At 49.1% G+C, this 20,138-nt stretch overlaps 1 protein-coding gene across 1 annotated transcript in view; it reads right to left on the bottom strand.

Moving 5' to 3' along the window:
- Window positions 1-1,174: 1,174 nt before the first annotated feature.
- The window catches only part of cacnb3b (calcium channel, voltage-dependent, beta 3b), a gene marked incomplete at both ends in the record, with an annotated part of 27,301 nt that continues 8,337 nt past the window's right edge, over window positions 1,175-20,138 (bottom strand). Inside the window, 12 exons of the mRNA XM_083656361.1 lie at window positions 1,175-1,204; window positions 1,296-1,466; window positions 1,595-1,690; window positions 2,031-2,182; window positions 2,292-2,392; window positions 2,594-2,652; window positions 5,535-5,615; window positions 5,870-5,889; window positions 6,523-6,575; window positions 6,835-6,956; window positions 7,808-7,930; window positions 8,112-8,231. Coding sequence (XP_083512487.1) covers window positions 1,175-1,204; window positions 1,296-1,466; window positions 1,595-1,690; window positions 2,031-2,182; window positions 2,292-2,392; window positions 2,594-2,652; window positions 5,535-5,615; window positions 5,870-5,889; window positions 6,523-6,575; window positions 6,835-6,956; window positions 7,808-7,930; window positions 8,112-8,231 — 1,128 coding nt within the window. The remainder of the gene's footprint in view (window positions 1,205-1,295; window positions 1,467-1,594; window positions 1,691-2,030; window positions 2,183-2,291; window positions 2,393-2,593; window positions 2,653-5,534; window positions 5,616-5,869; window positions 5,890-6,522; window positions 6,576-6,834; window positions 6,957-7,807; window positions 7,931-8,111; window positions 8,232-20,138) is intronic.

The raw sequence follows: 20,138 nt of genomic DNA, 5'->3' as shown, positions 1-20,138 counted from the left end.
CAGTAACAGTAGAAAAAGTAAATAGAAACCAGAACAGCAGAAGAAGAAGAAGAAAAAACAAGCAGAAGATAAAACAAGCACTGAACGGAAGAGAAAGGTAATCATTTTCCTCGGTGTGTCCCAGCACGACTGACATCGTGTTGACTCTGCTACAAGCGAGTGTGTGCCTTTCAGGAGAAACGTTTTGGTCGGACTGGAAATGGCAGCTCACAGAGAATCGCGGTGATGGAAGACATTAGTTTACACAATAATGGTTTTGTAAAGATCTGTCACTCTCTGGGACGCCGGGGTTTTATCAGAGAGGGAAAGAGAGGGGAGCTCTAGGAACCAACCAGGGAAAGCTACTCACATTAGTGTTTGGCGTGGTACTGTATTGGAGATAGCTATGCTACGCTATGCTAGCTATGCTACGCTACAGGATGTTAAGATACACTGATCTCTCACATGTGTGTGCCCATCTGCCAACTTTTGAGCGCTGGACCAGCCTATCTTGTGCCTGGGACGGGCCACTCCTGGGGCGTCTGAACACACGTGGGGCTGGCTCAGCGTTGCCAGGTGGGGGATTGTGATTTCCAGTGTTAGAAAGCAGGGAGGAGTTGGGGTCGAAGGTCAGGGTTCGAGGGAAGGGTGAGTGGGGGGGTGCCATGCTAGCGGGCGGTCAGTGACAGCACTGATCACGCTGCCAGTAGGATGTGTGCAGCTGTAGAAAGCGGCCCTGAGTCGCGTGGCGGTGGGGAGCAGGGAGCTCTCGCCAAGGGGGGGCAGCAGTGAGGTGTCGGGGGGGTCCGTTGTCTGTTAGCGGCGCTGGTCAAATCTTCCTCCTCTTCCTCCGCTTGATCTCTCTCCTCTTCCTCCCAGCTCACCGACCTCCTGCTCTTTCTTTCTCAGGAGACTCTCCTCTTGTCCTCGTCTGAGCCGGAGGGGGTGTGGTGGCCAGAGAAGGTGGTGGCTGGCTGTCCAGAGAGGAGGAGGGCTGCTGCTGCTGCTGCCCCCTGGTGGCCCCCTAGTCCCTGTGCTCTATGACCTCTTAGTCTGACCCCCCGGCCGACAGCACAGGCTGTTCCTGCAGGGGGCGGCAGGGGACACGTTTCAAGAGAAAAACAGTAGAAAACAAACGGTAGAAACAAACAGGTATGACAGAACATTTCCTTCTCACCTATGTCCGTGGCGGTGATCATTCTATCAACTCTTGAGTCTCGGAGAACTGCGAGTGCACAGACGCAGGAGTAAGGAAATGAGGAAGTAACTACGATTCATGAATCCAACTACGTCATTTTTTCCCTTCTTCGTCCTACCTGTTGGCTGGAGTTGGCTGAGGGTGGGGTGACAACACTTTGGTCCAATAATGGGTTGAGGGGGGCAGAACCGGGGAGGTGAGTAGCACGCCAGTAAATGTCCAGGTATTCAGCCAGGTGTTCACACGCGTCTTCCAGCTGGTTCTCATCCAGGATGACATCAAACATCTCCTAACAAGTGAAGGACAGGAGCATGAGGGACGAGGGAGGGAAGTTACACAAACGATGATTGTAGTTGGCAGATTACAGTTTTTTTCTGGGTTCTATCAACGTCAATACTGATGGGCGTTGTGACATACAGGCGGACACTGGGCCAGCTTGTCACCCGCCATCATCTGCACATTGAGATGTTTGCTCTGCGACTTCCCCCGAGACTTGATCAGCCTCTGAAGAACCTGTGAGAGAGCCAAGCAGTGACAAAACACATCATGGAGGAACCAAGAAGAAACCAACGAAGAAGGTCCTGATGATCAAAAGCACGAGTGAGGTTTAGTTTCCTTCATCACTTTTGCCTCTTGTCTTTTATGGTGGTCAATCACAGAAAGGCGCCTAACTTCCAAACTGATTCACGTCACACCACAAAACTTTGTGGTGTGACGTGGTATATAATTGATGAACCCTAGAAATATTAATCGCCGACAATAAATTAACCAGAAATATACATCTTGAATTGTTTTGGGTCTATTTTTTATGTGGCGTTTATGTGGGTCATTATGGGGTCTGTTATGTCCCTACTTTTGGCGAGGAGACTTTGACGTAGACGACGATGGGAGCCAGGGAGGTTTTGAGGAGCTGTGCGGGGTGGTTGATGGTGTCTGCGTCCAGGACGACCAGCTGCAGGGTCTTGGCCAGCTCAAAGATCCTCTCTATCTCGCTCTGGACCTCAGCTGCAATACCACAAAACACACAAACAGGAGGAGATGTTAAAGTTAAAATGACATAATTCAACTTTATTTAGCTTAAGAGAAGATCAAGAACGCGTTTCCAATCACTCACCCAGACTGGAGCGTGTGTTGGATCTCTCCATAATGGCCTTCTTGTTGAGCACCGAGCGCTTCGCCAGCGACAGATCAGCGGTCACGCGTGTAATCGAGATCCTACAGAAGAAGCGTCGCATCACATCACATCCACAAACTGCTCCGTTTTCAAAAGGATGATGTGCTGAACTCGCTTATATCTAAAAATACACCCGCCAGCGCGTGTCCTATCGACCGCGAAACGTGATGGACAGAGAATCCCACAAAAGCCTTTATAGCTGCCGTCAACAGTGCCACAGTGCCGGAGGCAGCTGGACCTACCTGCCGTCGAACCTGTGCTTGAGGAAGTCAAACAGGGCTTTCTGCATCATGTCTGTCACCTGGGAGACAGACAGGTGAGAGGAGAGAAGGAGGGGATGGAGAGAAGTTAGGAGTCACTCGTGATATGAAATATACAGCCGTGCGCACACAACCACACACACGACACAACCACACCGACAGAAATACAATCGGAAGTTCCGACTTGTACTTACACTTCCTGTAGACTCATAAACCTAGTCTGACTCATAATGTGAGTCAGATTAGGTTTGACCAGGTGAGTCAGACTAGTTTGAGCGGGTAAAGCAGCCGGCGTTTTGAACAGGAAGTCGTGATAGGATGAGTCCAGTGGGCGGGGCTACATAAGGTGAATATAGTAGTTGATGTAAATGTTTAAACACACACCTGTCCTTGTTCGTTGTCAGCCTGTGCGTGCGTGCCTTTTGTGTGTGAGTACTTTGAGAGCAACGCAAACCGGAATCAAATGCCTTATATGCGTACGTACTTGGCCAATAAAGCCGATTCTGATTTCTGATCTCTGATTTTTGTTTCACTAAACTGGTGGGCAGCAGCCTGTTAGTGAAACTCTTCCAGAAACGGTGTGAGAGCTGTGTGCTCTCTTCCCCTTCATCGTGTAGAGATGCTGATATGACTGCATCTGACAGTGGGCTGCTCCCATAGAGATGAGCACTGCAGTGGGTGTGTAGATACAGTGTGTGTAGATACAGTGTGTGTAGATACAGTGTGTGTAGATACAGTGTGTGTAGATACAGTGTGTGTATATACAGTGTGTGTATATACATTGGTGTGTGTGTATACGTGCGCATGCTCTTGAGTGTGCACTGTGAGTGTGCACTGTGAGGTGTACACTGTGAGGTGTACACTGTGAGCGTGCACTGTGAGTGTGCACTGTGAGGGTGCACTCTGAGGGTGCACTGTGAGGGTGCACTCTGAGGGTGCACTGTGAGTGTGCACTGTACTCACGGTGAGTGTGCACTGTGAGTGTGCACGGTGAGTGTGCACTGTACTCACGGTGAGTGTGCACTGTGAGTGTGCACGGTGAGTGTGCACTGTGAGTGTGCACTGTGAGGTGTACACTGTGAGGTGTACACTGTGAGCGTGCACCGTGAGTGTGTGCACTGTGAGTGTGTGCACTGAGAGTGTGCACTGTGAGGTGTACACTGTGAGCGTGCACCGTGAGTGTGCACCGTGAGTGTGCACTGTGAGGTGTGCACTGTGAGTGTGCACTGTGAGGTGTGCACTGTGAGTGTGCACTGTGAGTGTGTGCACTGTGAGTGTGCACTGTGAGTGTGCACTGTGAGTGTGCACTGTGAGTGTGTGCACTGAGAGTGTGCACGGAGTGTGTGCACTGTGAGTGTGCACTGTGAGTGTGTGCACTGAGAGTGTGCACTGAGAGTGTGCACTGTGAGTGTGCACGGTGAGTGTGCACGGTGAGTGTGCACTGTGAGTGTGCACGGTGAGTGTGCACTGTGAGTGTGCGCTGTGAGTGTGTGCACTGAGAGTGTGCACTGTGAGTGTGCACTGTGAGTGTGCACTGTGAGTGTGTGCACTGAGAGTGTGCACTGTGAGTGTGCACTGTGAGTGTGCACTGTGAGTGTGCACTGTGAGTGTGCACACTGTGAGTGTGCACTGTGAGTGTGCACTGTGAGTGTGCACTGTGAGTGTGTACACTGTGAGTGTGCACTGTGAGTGTGCACTGTGAGTGTGCACTGTGAGTGTGTGCACTGTGAGTGTGCACTGTGAGTGTGCACTGTACTCACTCACGGTGAGTGTGCACTGTGAGTGTGCACTGTGAGTGTGAGGTGGTGAAGCAGTCTATTCTCAAGCAGACTTGAAAAATGGATGGCTGGTGAAGTAGGGGATAAAGCCAGCAGTGGTCCTGCTCTCTGACAGGAAGAGAGCGAGCAGTAGAAAATGTGTGTGTGTGTGTGTGTGTGAGAGAGAGAGAGAGAGGGAGAGAGAGAGAGAGAGAGAGAGAGAGCGAGCAAGAGAGGAAGGGGTGGAAAGACAAAACAGAAAGAGAGAGAGAGTGAGCGAGGGGGAGAGAAGCAGGCAGGGCTGACGTCGTACACCATTGGAGCATCCCCAAAGCACATCGCCGGAGTGATGCATAAATATTTCACACACACACACACACACGCACACACACGTACACACACACGCACGCACGCACGCACGCACGCACGCACGCACGCACGCACGCACGCACGCACACACACACACACACACACACACACACACACACACACACACACACACACACACACACACACACACACACACACACACACACACACACAACCTTCGCAGTCACAGAGGAGAGAGCGAGACGGAGAGGAGACGTCGAAGCGAGCACACATTCGGTTAAATTCTACGCCACACGTTTATGCAGATTCATCTGAACTCCAAAATGATTTGAGTTTAACTACCCTACCCTATCTTTGAATCAATCAATCAATCAATCAACCAATCAATCAATCATTGGATGGATCATGACACATCTTATCCCCTATGTGTCACAGAGCTGTATAGTAGAATATGGCAGACAGTAGCTGTAGGGATGTTACAGTATGTACAGCAGCAATGCGTCTCTCTCACAGAGTGAGTCTGAGAGGCCTGTTGTGTGTGCTGTAATTGCATCAGGCTAAGGCTAGATGGCGTTTCGTATCACTGCTAATGGGGTAATGGAGAGAGGAGCCAGGGTGTCTCCCTTTAGATCAGACCAGACTAATCAAATCCATATCCATCCAATCCATCCACTGGACCAGACCCAAAAAAAACACACACAGGTCAGACTAAACCAGAAGAAACCAGGCCAGTCCAGAGGAGAAAGGGGGCCAGACTTGATCAAGCTCAACCAGACCCAACTCGACCAGCCAGTGAAGTTCTCATTGTAGACTAAGTAAAGTCCTGGTTGTCTCACCTCATAGCCTTTCAGCGAAGGACCCACCAGCACCACCGGCCGCATGGATGGAACTACATCATAGGGAGGAACATGTTCGGTCTGTAGAGTTCCACAACACACATACAGGCTTTAGAACTGGATAACATATCGTCTTATTTTAATCATTTAGCTAAACACACAAATTATATTATATATTATAATAATATAAAGGCAAAATGGTAAAAGTCACACTGCATATTATCACCGCCGATATACAGAGCGCAGTGTCGTGCAATAAGATTGTGTTTTTGAGCAAAACTATCACACCGATGCTCTGATACACAGCAGAAGAAGAGGCACCGGGGTAAACATACCTGTTTCTGCTTCTGTTTGGCTTTCAAAAACAAAGAGAACAAACATTTAGCAAGAAGAAGAAGAAGAAGAAGAAGATTTCAGAAGAAGAACGCTGTCTACTGAAGCAGAGATGATCAGTGAAGAAGACACACATGCCATGCTGGGCCGAGAAAAGGCCTGTTTTTACAGATTCCCCCCCCTGTTTTTCCCCACTTGTACTTGGCCAATCACCTGTCCCGGTCATTGCTCCACCCCCTTTGCCGATCTGGGCAGAGTTGTAGACTAGCACATGCTTCCTCCCATACATGTGCAGTCGCCAGCCGCTTCTTTTCATGAGGAGCTTCACCGGTGGAGAGGAGCCTGACCGACCAGAGGGAGCGACCGGGACTTAAATCCGGATTCCCACCCACAGACACGGCCAATTGGGCCTGTATGGGACGCCCGACCAAGCCGGAGGACGTAACACGAGTGGCTCGAACCCGCGACCCACAAGTTGGTAGGCAGGTGAATCTACCCGCTGCACTACCCGGACGCCCCACAATGATTCTATTTTTCACCAATAGACAATCTGACCTCTCTGACTGACAGAAAGGTTTGAATCCCAGAAGAGCCTTTGCGAAAGTGACCCTGAGACTCACAGCTGAGGCAGCCAGCCTCCTCCAGCTCCACCTACCTGCAGATGGTGGGGTGGACCTCCAGCCTCCAGATGAAGCGTTCCCTGCTTTCCTGCAGAGCAAAACACAATGCCAAGGTTCATTATGCAGGAGCCCCGCTGGGGAGGTGCAATTTAGAAGGAAGGAACCAACAACGTGGAAGTAGAACTAGTTATGTCAAAAACTTTTCAGTGTTTCATATGAGAGTGTTCTAGGCAGCGATCCGAGGGGACTGTGACGAGGGAGAGAGACAGACAGACAGACAGAGGGCAGCAGAGAGATCTCTCATAGCTGCCTGACTGACTGACTGACTGACTGACTGACTGACTGACCTGGCTGCTTGTTTCTGCTCTTGTTTGACCCTCATGGCCTCCAGTTTGACCGGGCTGGGGATGAAAGTGATGTCCGCCCCTTCCTTCACGAGCCGCCCGATCCACCAGTCATTGTTGAATTTCTGCACAGGAGAGACACACGGGAGAGACACACAGGAGAGACACACAGGAGAGACACACGGGAGAGACACACAGGAGAGACACACGGGAGAGACACACGGGAGAGACACACGGGAGAGACACACGGGAGAGACACACGGGAGAGACACACAGGAGAGACACACGGGAGAGACACACAGGAGAGACACACAGGAGAGACACACAGGAGAGACACACGGGAGAGACACACGGGAGAGACACACAGGAGAGACACACGGGAGAGACACACGGGAGAGACACACGGGAGAGACACACGGGAGAGACACACGGGAGAGACACATGAGAGAGACACACAGGAGAGACACACGGGAGAGACACACAGGAAAGACACACAGGAGAGACACACAGGAGAGACACACAGGAGAGACACACGGGAGAGACACACAGGAGAGACACACGGGAGAGACACATGAGAGAGACACATGAGAGAGACACACAGGAGAGACACACAGGAGAGACACACAGGAGAGACACACAGGAGAGACACACGGGAGAGACACATGAGAGAGACACACAGGAGAGACACATGAGAGAGACACACAGGAGAGACACACAGGAGAGACACATGAGAGAGACACACAGGAGAGACACATGAGAGAGACACACAGGAGAGACACACAGGAGAGACACACAGGAGAGACACACAGGAGAGACACATGAGAGAGACACACAGGAGAGACACACGCCATTATCTTCGAGGTAAGACATCATGGTCAGGATTTTATGCAGGTTGTGATGGCAGTGATGTGATGATTTTATATGCAGGTTGTGATGATGTGATGATTTTTGGATCATAATGCTGAGTGCCCCTCACCTCTTTTATGTGCAGAAAGTCTTTGGTTTCAAAGTTAATAGCGGCACCTTGAACTGGGCAATCTTCATCAAGTGCCCCACAGTAACTCACATTGGTTTTCACTGCAAATGCTACTGGCTTGGCCTGTTGAAAGACAGAAGAAGTCATGTACAGTACAGATGTACTAGTAGGTGTAGCTAGCAAAGCCACATCGACTAATAACTGACTAAAATCTTAAAGGCCTGAAGATGATTAGACTAAAGTCTCATCCTGTTTGACCGATCATAAAGGTCAGGCGATGACCTTTGACCCCGGGAACTCTCACCTTGGCTCTTTCCAGCTGCAGCTGAGCCTGGCGCTCGGCTTCACGCCGAGACGCCTCCTGGTCCTCCTCCAGGGACAGGTCGGAATCCGAGGGTCGACTAGTGTAGGAATCAGCTGAACCCTGAGGAGAGGAGAGGAGAGGAGGGGAGAGGAGGAGAGGAGGAGAGGAGAGGGGAGGAGAGAGGAGGAGAGGAGAGGAGGACAGGAGCGGAGAGGAGAGGAGAGGAGAGGAGAGGAGAGGAGAGGAGAGGAGAGGAGAGGAGAGGAAACGAGGAGGACAGGAGAGCAGATGAGAGGAGAGGAGAGGAGGACAGGAGAGGAGAGGAGATGAGAGGAGAGAGGAGGAGGAGAGGAGAGGAGAGGAGAGAGGAGAGGAGAGGAGAGGAGGAGAGGAGAGGAGGAGAGGAGAGAGGAGAGGAGATGAGAGGAGAGAGGAGAGGAGAGGAGATGAGGAGAGGAGAGGAGATGAGGAGAGGAGAGGAGGAGAGGAGAGGAGAGGAGAGGAGGAGAGGAAGAGGAGAGGAGAGGAGAGGAGAGGAGAGGAGAGGAGAGGAGAGGAGGAGAGGAGAGGAGAGGAGAGGAGATGAGGAGAGGAGAGGAGATGAGGAGAGGAGAGGAGGAGAGGAGAGGAGAGGAGGACAGGAGAGGAGAGGAGGGGAGAGGAGAGGAGATGAGAGGAGATGAGAGGAGAGGAGAGGAGAGGAGGACAGGAGAGGAGGGGAGAGGAGGGGAGAGGAGATGAGGAGAGGAGAGGAGGACAGGAGAGGAGGGGAGAGGAGGGGAGAGGAGAGGAAACGAGAGGAAACGAGAGGAAACGAGGAGGACAGGAGAGGAGATGAGAGGAGAGGAGAAGAGATGAGAGGAGATGAGAGGAGAGGAGAGGAGAGCAGAGGAGAGGAGAGGAGAGGAAAGGAGGGGAGAGAAGAGGAGAGGAGATGAGAGGAGAGGAGGGGAGAGGAGAGGAGAGGAGATGAGAGGAGAGGAGAGGAGAGGAGACAAGATGAGAGGAACAACCATTAATAGTCCAGGTAGAGAGGCAGCAGATCCACCACAACAGAGAACCTACCACCTCAAAGCAGCTGTTGCTCCTTGCTCATACTTAGTCAGTAACAAGCAATAAGCTCCCGAACCAGGAAAACCTGATACTCCTAAAATCACCTACATCTCCATCGACCAAGCCCTCCGTGTCAGCCATGATGTCTTTCCTCCTGTATGAGCCACCTCAGAACCTGTCTGTGCTTTCCTGGAGCCACATGATCCACCCGACAAGGAGTAGGATGAACACTTCCTGTTGCTTTCCAAAGCAGCGCTCTCAGGGGAGCGTGTGTGTGAGCACTGCAACAACACCCATCAGTACCAGTCTGTTGATTTAGTGTGTGTGAGCACTGCAACAACACCCATCAGTACCAGTCTGCTGATTTAGTGTGTGTGAGCACTGCAACAACACCCAGTACCAGTCTGTTGATTTAGTGTGTGTGTGAGCACTGCAACAACACCCAGTACCAGTCTGTTTATTTACTCGACCAAGGCAAACCTCGTCCAGGAGGCCTCCTGCGGACGACACAGGAAAGGTGCCCAGACTTCGAGCAGGAAAGATCACTATTACACGCCACATAATGTATTCATAGTATACTAGACTAGACTACAGATTGTGCTGTAGCAATAATAGCAATAGGTTTGGAGTGAATCACTGATAGGTCAAGGAAGGAATTACAACCTCCAACATCTGGAAAAAAAACAAAATCAAAAAAATGAAACAATCAGAGCAACAGATATAATGTAGCTTCTTCATCATCACAGGCACACTAACGCCCTTTTCCAGTACACACGCACACGCGCACGGACACGCGCGCACGCACACACACACACGCACGCACGCACGCACGCACGCACGCACGCACGCACGCACGCACGCACGCACACACACACACACACACGCACGCACACACACACACACACACACACACACACACACACACACACACACACAAAAGCCTAGACTTAAACCGCTGCAGGCACCCGTCCACACTGATGTAACCTCACACATGGAGCTCACCTCACCAGACCTCGGCTCCAGGTCCCCTGGTGGCTCCAGTCCCAGGTGGGCACGAGGCTGACATGCTAGACAGACACATTCACACAAGACTGCTAAATATAGCTCCATAACAACGCCAGCCTCCTTTCACCTCCCCCCCCCCCCACACCTGTCTGTTCCTCCCTCTGTGTCCACCCCCTCCCCCACAAAGAAGAAGAAGAAGAAGAACAGTGTTGGCGGTAACTCATTACAAAAGTAATATATTACATGTAATATATTACTTTTAGCAGTAACTCAGTAACTTATTACCAATAGGATTATTACTTATTACTTTCAAAATAAAGTAACTATGTAGTATATTACATTTTGAAAGTAACCAACAGTAACCAACACTGAAGAAGAAGAAGAAGATGTCGCTGTATCCAGCACAGCAGTGTGTGGATTTCATTTAAATATCAAAGCCTGCCAGAAGGCTGTCGGAATCTGAAGATTGGACCAGCGGAAGAAACAACACCTAATTAAAGCACATGATGGCCCTGATCTTAGTGCTGCAGATGAAGATGATAGGAGATGATGCTCTCACGTGCAGACTGGCTGTGCTTATAGCACACACAGCATCCTTAAATCTTCTGCACATACTGCTCGTGTTGTACTGCCCCCCTGTTTAGGCTGGATGAAGAAACGTAACACGAGTACATTCCTATAGAGGAAACCTAACAGAGAACAGTGCTTCAGCACCATCACAGCATGCGTCTCAGATACAGCGTGTACTGTGCGCATGTAAAAGCATGTGATCGCTCCGCAGTCATTTTGCTATCGGCTGGATCAGCCGCCCAATCAATAACGAGCAACGAGGAAGTTAATGTATTCCTTCCTGAGCTGACTCTAATGCAGGAAGCAGGAGTTGCAACGTCCTCGTTCTGTCAATGACCCCGCAGATGCTGTAAACCTCGGGACCTTGGTGGGCTACAGGCGGGCGATGGAGGGTAGAGCCCGACCGATATATCGCTCCACCGATATTATTGGCCGATAACCGACATATCGGTATCAGTAGATATTTTTTTATTTTGTATTTTTTAAGTTATAGACAGCATGTTGTGTGTGTATTTGATCTTTTTTCTTAACTCAAGTTATATTTTATATTTGCTCTATTTGTGTTTTTGCATTTCTCGTTATTTATAATTATTGAATTCCCAGTGACGTTTGCTGTTTCATTGCATCAATGTCATTTTGGAAAATAAAGTTGATTGATAAGCTGTCAAATATCCTGCCTAGTACATTACATATCTCATGTCAAGTCATATCTTTGTCAAGTGTTTGATATTTGAGGGATCATTGCAAAAAAAATTGTAATATAATGTGTATATATAATATAATAATAATAATAATAATAATAATAATAATAATAATAATAATAATAATAATAATAATAATAATAATAATAATAATAAAAATACTGTAATATGTAATATAATGTGTACATATAATATAAAAATATTGGCCGATATATCGATATCGGAAATGTTTTACTCCCTAATATCGGTATCGGCATCGGCCTAAAAAATCCCGTATGGGTCGGGCTCTAATGGAGGGAGTGGTGTTACAGATGGGAAGCAGCGCTCCCTCTCTCTTTGTCACGGGCCGTGTCCCAGAGTCCCCCTGCACAGCAATGCACAACTCTGATTAAGCCTGCCACAGAACCTCCGGGCCCTGTGGGCTGCGAGGATGAGACATATCCTGGTTCTTCTTTCTGTCTGGTCGGGGCTTTTGAGCAGAGCAAAACTTGTGGAGATTTCAATGCAAAAATATATTCAAAAATACAAGAACAATCATTCCCAAGAACAAATCTAGAATGATTACAGTAGAGTTAATCCACATATGCAGTGGTAAAAAAAAATTGGCCCACGGTCCCCCATATGATAATAAGATTGATGCTTTTAGATGTTTTATTACAGAAAGTGTATAAAACCCATGACCAAAATAGTCAGTGTGTTACTTGTGAATGGAATTATAGCGAAAATAAATTACCCCCCTTTTGGCTGGGGATCCCCTGGAACCCCCTCAAGGACCCCTGGGGGTCCCCGGACCCCCATTTGAGAACCACTGATATAATGTATCCGTTGTTAAGGACAGCCTTATTACATCTGTTACTTGTGGTGATGCCTGTTCAGACATGGTTGTTGCCACAAAATTGTTTTCCAGGTGATTTACTGCAGAAGACATTTTTCCCGCTAACATTTATTTGCTGGGCTTTTTATACAAAAAGTGTCAGTAATTGACAGCTGCACTTGTGTGCAGCTGTTTGTAGACATTCTTTGTGAACACTGAGATAATGCATCTTTATATTTTGAACAACCAATGGGGTTATGAGAAAAAAGCTTGCTTTCCAAGGACAAGCCAAACTTGAAAGAAATTATAATAATATGAATCCCACTGAATATGATCATAACATTTTGAAGGTTATCTAAATTCCAGCATCTTAAAATATGCCTGTCATCAGCAACGTTAAAAAACAAACAAAAAATCAATCACCAACCACATTTACAAAAAGAAAAAGTAGATTAGATAGAAACATCGTAACGTGGTTAAAAACCAAGCTGTCATCCAAGTCAATCAGATATTCTACAGCAGTAGCCTACAGTCTCTGTATATAGGCTTAGATCAGGGATACTCAACTTGCTTTGCCAGGGGGCCACTTTCCTGAAATGATAGGAGGCCAGGGGCCAGTTCATAAACAAACAATATACATTTTACTGCAGCGGATTGTAGGTTTTTGGGGTGTCAGCCGGAGTTTAGTCTGACAATGTTGTGCACACCGGATAGTTAGTTAGGTTAAGTTAGTTAGTTCGGTGAAGCACATAGATGAGTGCCTGGGTAGCGAGCAGACAGTGGTATTTGACAATTTAGCTGGAGCTCAGTCAAACTTTATTTCACGTTAGTTTTTATTGTGAATTAGAATGAAAATTCACAATGAAAACTAACGTGAAATTATTAGAAAATGGTCAGGGTGGCCACTCTGCACCCTGTCGCGGGCCGCATCTGGCCCGCGGGCCGCAAGTTGAGTATCACTGGCTTAGAGGAATCCACACTATCACAGTGCAGAGCTGTAAAAGATAGCCTCAACTCTAAAAGCCCACACAGCAGCACTAGGATCAATCTGAGAGTGTAATATCTTAAAGAGACGCGCAGTGGTGTAAGGTAACTAAGTATAAATACTTAAGTACTGTACTTAAGTATTTTTTCTGAGTATCTGTACTTTACTTGAGTATTTATATTTCTGTCAACTTTCACTTTTACTCCACTACATTTCCAAAATAAAATTGATACTTTTACTCCACTACATTTCCCCCAAGCATCTTAGTTACAAAGTAAAATCAGCTGAGCCTGCAAGCAATCAGGTTTGGCAAATCAGTGCTCCTAGTTTGCAAGTTACGTTAATCACGTTCCACACGTCATTCCATTTGGTGGCTGTAATGCAACATAACGTTGTTTGCCAGCAGCTATAAAAGTCAAGAAGAAGAAATAGACTTCCACTCAAGCCCAGGCATGTCTTTTACTTGATTTCTTTTGCAGCATTTACTTGTACTTTTTACTTTCAATACTTAAGTACAGAAAATATCAAGTACTTTAAGACTTTTACTCAAGTAATATTCTAATGAGTGACTTTGACTTTTACCAAAGTCTTTTTCTGGGAAGATATCTTTACTTTTACTTAAGTATGGTTTTCGAGTACTTTATACACCACTGACGCGCACGCCTCGGTGTAGGGAGAACATTTGAGACATGTCAGTGGCCAACTCTCACAGCGCCCCCTTGTGTTTGCTGACTGTCAGTGTCTTACACAAAGGCACTCACAGAACCATGCGTTTCCCCCCTCAGAAGGAGAAGAAATCAGAGAGAGAGGAGGGAAAAGAAGAAGAGATCTCTCTCTCACACACACACTGGGACTCTTCATTAGAGACTGAACCATTATTTGATGAGGGCAATGCATCAGTTGATTCTCACCAGCAGAGGGAAACATGCACATTACAAACAACTTGCATTTACGAGGAACCAACACTACCTCCAGGTAGATTGACGGCCGCCCAGGTAGATTATTGTATAATATAATAATAATAATAATAATAATTAAAAAAAGTTTTGGACGAATATAGACTACCAAATGGACTGTACTTGAATGGAAAGCTTGGATAATCCACTAAAAAATTAGGTGAGACCACCCCAAATCCAAATCCCCAAATGACTAATAGGGCTGCAACTATTGATTATTTTGATTATCGACTAATCTGTCGATTATTTTATCAATTAGTTGTTTGGTCTATAAAATGTCAGAAAATGTTAAAAAATGTCGATCAGTGTTTCCCGAAGGCTAAGATGACGTCCTCAAATGTCTTGTTTTGTCCACAACCCAAAGATCATATCAGTTTACTGTCATACAGGAGTAAAGAAACCAGACAATATTCACATTTAAGAAAGAAGCTGTATCAGATCATGTTGACTTGTTTTATTTTTTTTAATTACTCAAACGATTAATCGATTATCAAAATAGTTGTCAATTAATTTTCTGTCAATCGACTAATTGATTTTTCCTATATGGCGCCTGGTAGGAGGTGGAATGCTTGTGCATTTTCTTTTCAAAATAAAATCCCTGCGATGCTGCCAGTAGAATAACAGCAGTTCAAAGTGTTATTTGAATCATTAAGGTACAATGTACAGTAAGCAAAGCAGTGAAATTAGGGTCGGACTTGGCAGCATGGGGCAGACCGTGCAAAACTGTGCAAAAAAAATTTATTTTTGATATTGTGGAAAAATATCGCAGCAAATATCGCGATATTCGATAATATTATCGAAATCAACACAAGGCACCCACCCACACAATAATTAAGAAATAGAGTCTTACAGTATTTACAGATGGATGTCTTTACTTTAGACATTTCGCAAAAGTCTCTGAATAGATATCACCGTGCCCTAACATCATGAAACAATCAAGCTAAACAGAACATAACTAACGAATAAGAATTGATATAAACTGATGAAGCTCGGGGGGGGAAATGATACAAGTAAACTACTTTGTATCAACACTTACTGCATCTTTAAGATTGTTTCGAATGCATAGCTCAACTAGAAATATTTTGAAGGTAGAAAAGACTCCAAGAAAGAGAGGAGAGAACAGACTGATACAGAGAAACACGGTCAAAAATAAAACAATACATGGTGTTCAACAGATGTTGCCTCCCAGTGAGGCACGAAGCAGAACTGCAAAGTACACAGAGGTGAGAGATGGACAGACAAAAGAAGAAGAGACCAGAATAGACTTCTGCTGAGTCGAGGAGGTGGAGAGCAGGGAGGGAGGGAGGGAGGGAGGGGGCACGAAAACATACGTAGAGAGAGAGAGGGAGAGAGGGAGAGAGAGAGGGAAGGGAAGAGAGGGGAAGAGAGGTGCCAGGGGAGAGGAGAGGAAAAACAGAGAGGAAAAGATGTCTCAGAGCAGATGGACATGGCATGAATGGATGGATAGATGGATGATGGATGGATGGAGGGATGGATGGATGGATGGAGGAGGGAGTGGGGGAGAGAACAGCGTACAGATGAGTCCTGTAGCGCTCGAGTCGGAGGCAGACATGCTTCTACTGCCAGCACTCTCTCCCCCCCATCGCACAGAGAAGGCGGTACCTTCTCCTCCTCTCCTCCTCTCCTCCTCCTCTCCTCAGCCCGTGGCTACAGGGGGGGGGGGGGAGGCGCGCTCGGCTCGGCCTAAGTGCTCCACAGCTGACGTTGGCGCGCTGCTGCCTCAACACACATTCCCTCTATACAACATTGATGCCCTGACTGCAGCACTGGTGTGTGCACACGCCCTCCTGCTGGTACACAGGGCGTCTTCAGCCCCAGAGCAGCTCCCCTCTCCTCCTCTCCTCTCCTCTCCTCTGCCTGCCTGCATGCAGCCAAAGACCTCCTTTTCTCTGGGGTTCATGGCAGGCTTCTTTCAAGAAGATCCCTCCTCTCCGACTCCTCTCCTCGCCTCCCCTCTCCCTCTCACCTCTCACGATCTCCTCCCCTCTCATCTCCACCCCACCTCTTTCCACTCCTCTCCTCCCCTCTCCCTCCTCCCCACTCCTCCCCTCCCCACTCCTCTCCTCCCCACTCCTCTCATCTCCACTCCACTCCTCTCCTCTCCTCTCCTCTCCTCTCCTCTCCTCTCCTCTCCTCTCCTCTCCTCTCCTCTCCTCTCCTCTCATCTCCACTCCACTCCTCTCCTCCCCTCTCCTCTCCTCTCCTCTCCTCCCCTCCTCCCCTCCTCCCCTCCCCTCCCCACTCCTCTCCTCCCCACTCCTCTCATCTCCACTCCTCTCATCTCCACTCCACTCCTCTCCTCTCCACTCCTCTCCTCCCCTCTCCTCCCCTCCCATCTCCTCTCCTCCCCTCTCCTCCCCTCTCCTCTCCTCCCCTCCCCTCTCCTCTCCTCCCCTCTCCTCTCCTCTCCTCTCCTCCCCACCCCTCTCCTCTCCTCTCCTCTCCTCCCATCTCCTCTCCTCTCCTCCCCTCTCCTCTCCTCTCCACTCCTCCCCTCCCCTCTCCTCTCCTCTCCTCTCCTCTCCTCTCCTCTCCTCTCCTCTCCTCTCCTCTCCTCCCCTCTCCTCTCCTCTCCTCTCCTCTCCTCTCCTCTCCTCTCCTCTTTCCACCAGGGAAAACACCAGGGACCTCAATGCTCCTGTTTCATCTAATGCAGTGGTTCTCAAAGTGGGGGTCCACCAGCAAAAAGGGGAATAATTTATTTTCAGTATAATTCCATTCATAAGTGACGCAAGACAGAATGTATGACTATTTTTGGTCATGTGTTTCATGCACTCGCAAGCAGAATCTTATCAGATGGGGGAGCGTGGTGTCATTTATGTCAGTTTAGAGGTCCTTGATGTCAGCAGCATCAAAAGCCCTGCATTTACAATGCAAAGTCCAACGTGTGTTTTTTCGCTGTCTGACACACGTTGGGAAAAGTGACTTAAAAACAACCAGTTCCACTGTGTGGCTGCTCTGCTCTGGGGTTTACTCAGACGCACTGTGGAGTCGCATTTTTCACTGGGTGCAGATAGAACTTCTATAAATAAGACCGAACAAAGAGTGAGGCGTTATGTAAGCCATGCTAAGTGATAATAACAAAAAACAAAAAAAACAAGAGAGGAAGCAAGGCTCCGAGACAAGTGAGACTGTAATTGTCATTTTCTCTGCCAGTGAGTGCTCTGGGTTAGCAGGCGTCTTCGCCTCAGCAGCACCGCTTTGCTGGCTTTCTCCAGCATCGGCGAGAAAGTACGAAAACGGAGGAGGGGGAGAGATGGTGGAGGACCAGGGGGATGGAGGGAGCAGCAGAGTGCAGGAGGAGAGGAGGACCTGGGGGACGGAGAGAGCAGCAGAGTGCAGGAGGAGAGGAGGACCAGGGGGATGGAGAGAGCAGCAGAGGGCAGGAGGAGAGGAGGACCAGGGGGATGGAGAGAGCAGCAGAGGGCAGGAGGAGAGGAGGACCAGGGGGATGGAGAGAGCAGCAGAGTGCAGGAGGAGAGGAGGACCAGGGGGATGGAGAGAGCAGCAGAGTGCAGGAGGAGAGGAGGACCAGGGGGAGGGAGGGAGCAGCAGAGTGCAGGAGGAGAGGAGGAACAGGAGGAGGGAGGGAGCAGCAGAGTGCAGGAGGAGAGGAGGACCAGGGGGATGGAGAGAGCAGCAGAGTGGAGGAGGAGAGGAGGACCAGGGGGAGGGAGGGAGCAGCAGAGTGCAGGAGGAGAGGAGGACCAGGGGGAGGGAGGGAGCAGCAGAGTGCAGGAGGAGAGGAGGACCAGGAGGAGGGAGGGAGCAGCAGAGTGCAGGAGGAGAGGAGGAGAGGAGGACCAGGAGGACGGAGAGAGCAGCAGAGTGCAGGAGGAGAGGAGGACCAGGGGAATGGAGAGAGCAGCAGAGTGCAGGAGGAGAGGAGGAACAGGGGAATGGAGAGAGCAGCAGAGTGGAGGAGGAGAGGAGGACCAGGGGAATGGAGAGAGCAGCAGAGTGGAGGAGGAGAGGAGGACCAGGGGGAGGGAGGGAGCAGCAGAGTGCAGGAGGAGAGGAGGACCAGGGGGAGGGAGGGAGCAGCAGAGTGCAGGAGGAGAGGAGGACCAGGAGGACGGAGAGAGCAGCAGAGTGCAGGAGGAGAGGAGGACCAGGAGGACGGAGAGAGCAGCAGAGTGCAGGAGGAGAGGAGGACCAGGAGGAGGGAGCAGCAGAGTGCAGGAGGAGAGGAGGACCAGAGTGCAGGAGGAGAGGAGGACCAGGGGGAGGGAGGGAGCAGCAGAGGGCAGGAGGAGAGGAGGAGAGGAGGACCAGGAGGATGGAGAGATAGATGAGCGAGAGCAGAGAGGAGAGGACGAGCAGAGGGCAGGGCAGCAGTGTGGTTTCCCGCCTGTCTGAGTGCCCTGCGCCATCTGCTCTGACAGTAAGGTGATGCATGAGCCTACACAAATGCAGGGGTGAGTCAGCAGCAAGCAGCCATCTTTGCTCCATCATACGTCTCCAGCAGCCAGGAGAGATGTGGGAGACAGACAGGCCCCGTTGTCCCAGGCTTGACTTGAGCTTCTATTCGAGGCAGGCAAGCCAGGGGCCGCCTGCACGCGTCTTCTCTCCGGGCCGCCCCAGGCACTGCTGAGGACCCAGGCACTGCTGAGGACCCAGGCACTATGGCGTCCATTATGGTGGCAGTGCTGCACGGCCTCTCAATCCTCATTCAACTCGGGCTGCTTAAGAATGAAGTGCACTCCACCACAACGCTTTGAGCAAAGACATGTCTCCGGGCTATACTTCCTGCATAGGCTTTTCTCAAATGAAAGGGACAAACACACACACACGCAGCCTTTCAAACAGTGAGAGAGGGAGGCAGAGACAGACAGAGCGAGAGACACTAAGAGACAGAGAGATATGAGAGAGAGAGAGAGAGAGAGAGAGAGAGAGAGATGAGATGGGAGAGGGAGGGAGAAGGTCAGTGCATCACTGTGGGACGATTGAAAACTGATTTTTTTCTGGTACGTTTTTTGGTTGTTTTTTGCTGTTCAGTTGGTCTAAACATACAGTAGCTCTCCTCTCCTCCTCTGCTTGATGAACGGGCATCTGAGGAGCCGTTACAGTCCTCAGGCTGGTTAAATAGGGGGGTGGTTTGGATAGGGAGGGTCAAAGGTCACCCAGTCTTGAGGAAGAGCAAAGCGGATTTGAGAATGGCCCAACGATAGTATTCACTAATGCTAAGAATGCCCATCTGAATGTGAACTATCCAAACCATAACGCTAACCTTGACCACGTTGTTTTACTTGCCAAAACATAACCAATGTTGTTAAAGATGTTTTATTTGCGTTTAATGTCGGAAAGGCAGTTTTCAAATGACCCGCCCACTTGTTTCGAATGTACGTTGAGAGTGTACATCGCACAAACGTTAAAATTGCCACGTCGTTGTTGTGTTTCAAATGTACGTTGAGACGTGCAGCGTATCCTCGGTTTGCAGTTTTATTCTGGCGAGTGTGGGCGGGACGGCCTGTGTGAAGTCTACGACATGTGTTCAGACGCTGCAGCCAGCGTGGTTTGACGTGTTCCTCCTCTCATCTTTACGACAAAAGGATCACATTAGATCCAGGGTGATCTGACCTATGACATCACCAGCACATTAGATCCAGGGTGATCTGACCTATGACATCACCAGCCCTCCTGGTCATGTGACTCAGTTGCATTTAACGGGAGCTGCAGAAAAAGGTCTTGCGATGACGAAGTGGCCCATGCTGTAGCTGAACAATACAGAAGGGTTTGGTATCTATTTTTATCCAGAGAAGAGTTTTGCTGAGCACCGCATCCTTCCTTCACATTCATACAGTCCCACAGCAACAACCACAGTCTTCTACTGCAGGCCAGATGATCAGCTCCACTACCGCAACTGGGAGTTAAGTGGCTCGCTAAAGGGCACTTCAACAGTATAGTTGTTCAGGAATGGGA

This window comes from Poromitra crassiceps (assembly GCF_964638095.1).
Source record: "Poromitra crassiceps genome assembly, chromosome: 20".
Classification (NCBI taxonomy): Eukaryota; Metazoa; Chordata; class Actinopteri; order Beryciformes; family Melamphaidae; genus Poromitra; species Poromitra crassiceps.
The sequence above is the reverse complement of the archived record's forward strand: the minus strand, read 5'-3'. Positions and strand labels throughout refer to the sequence as shown.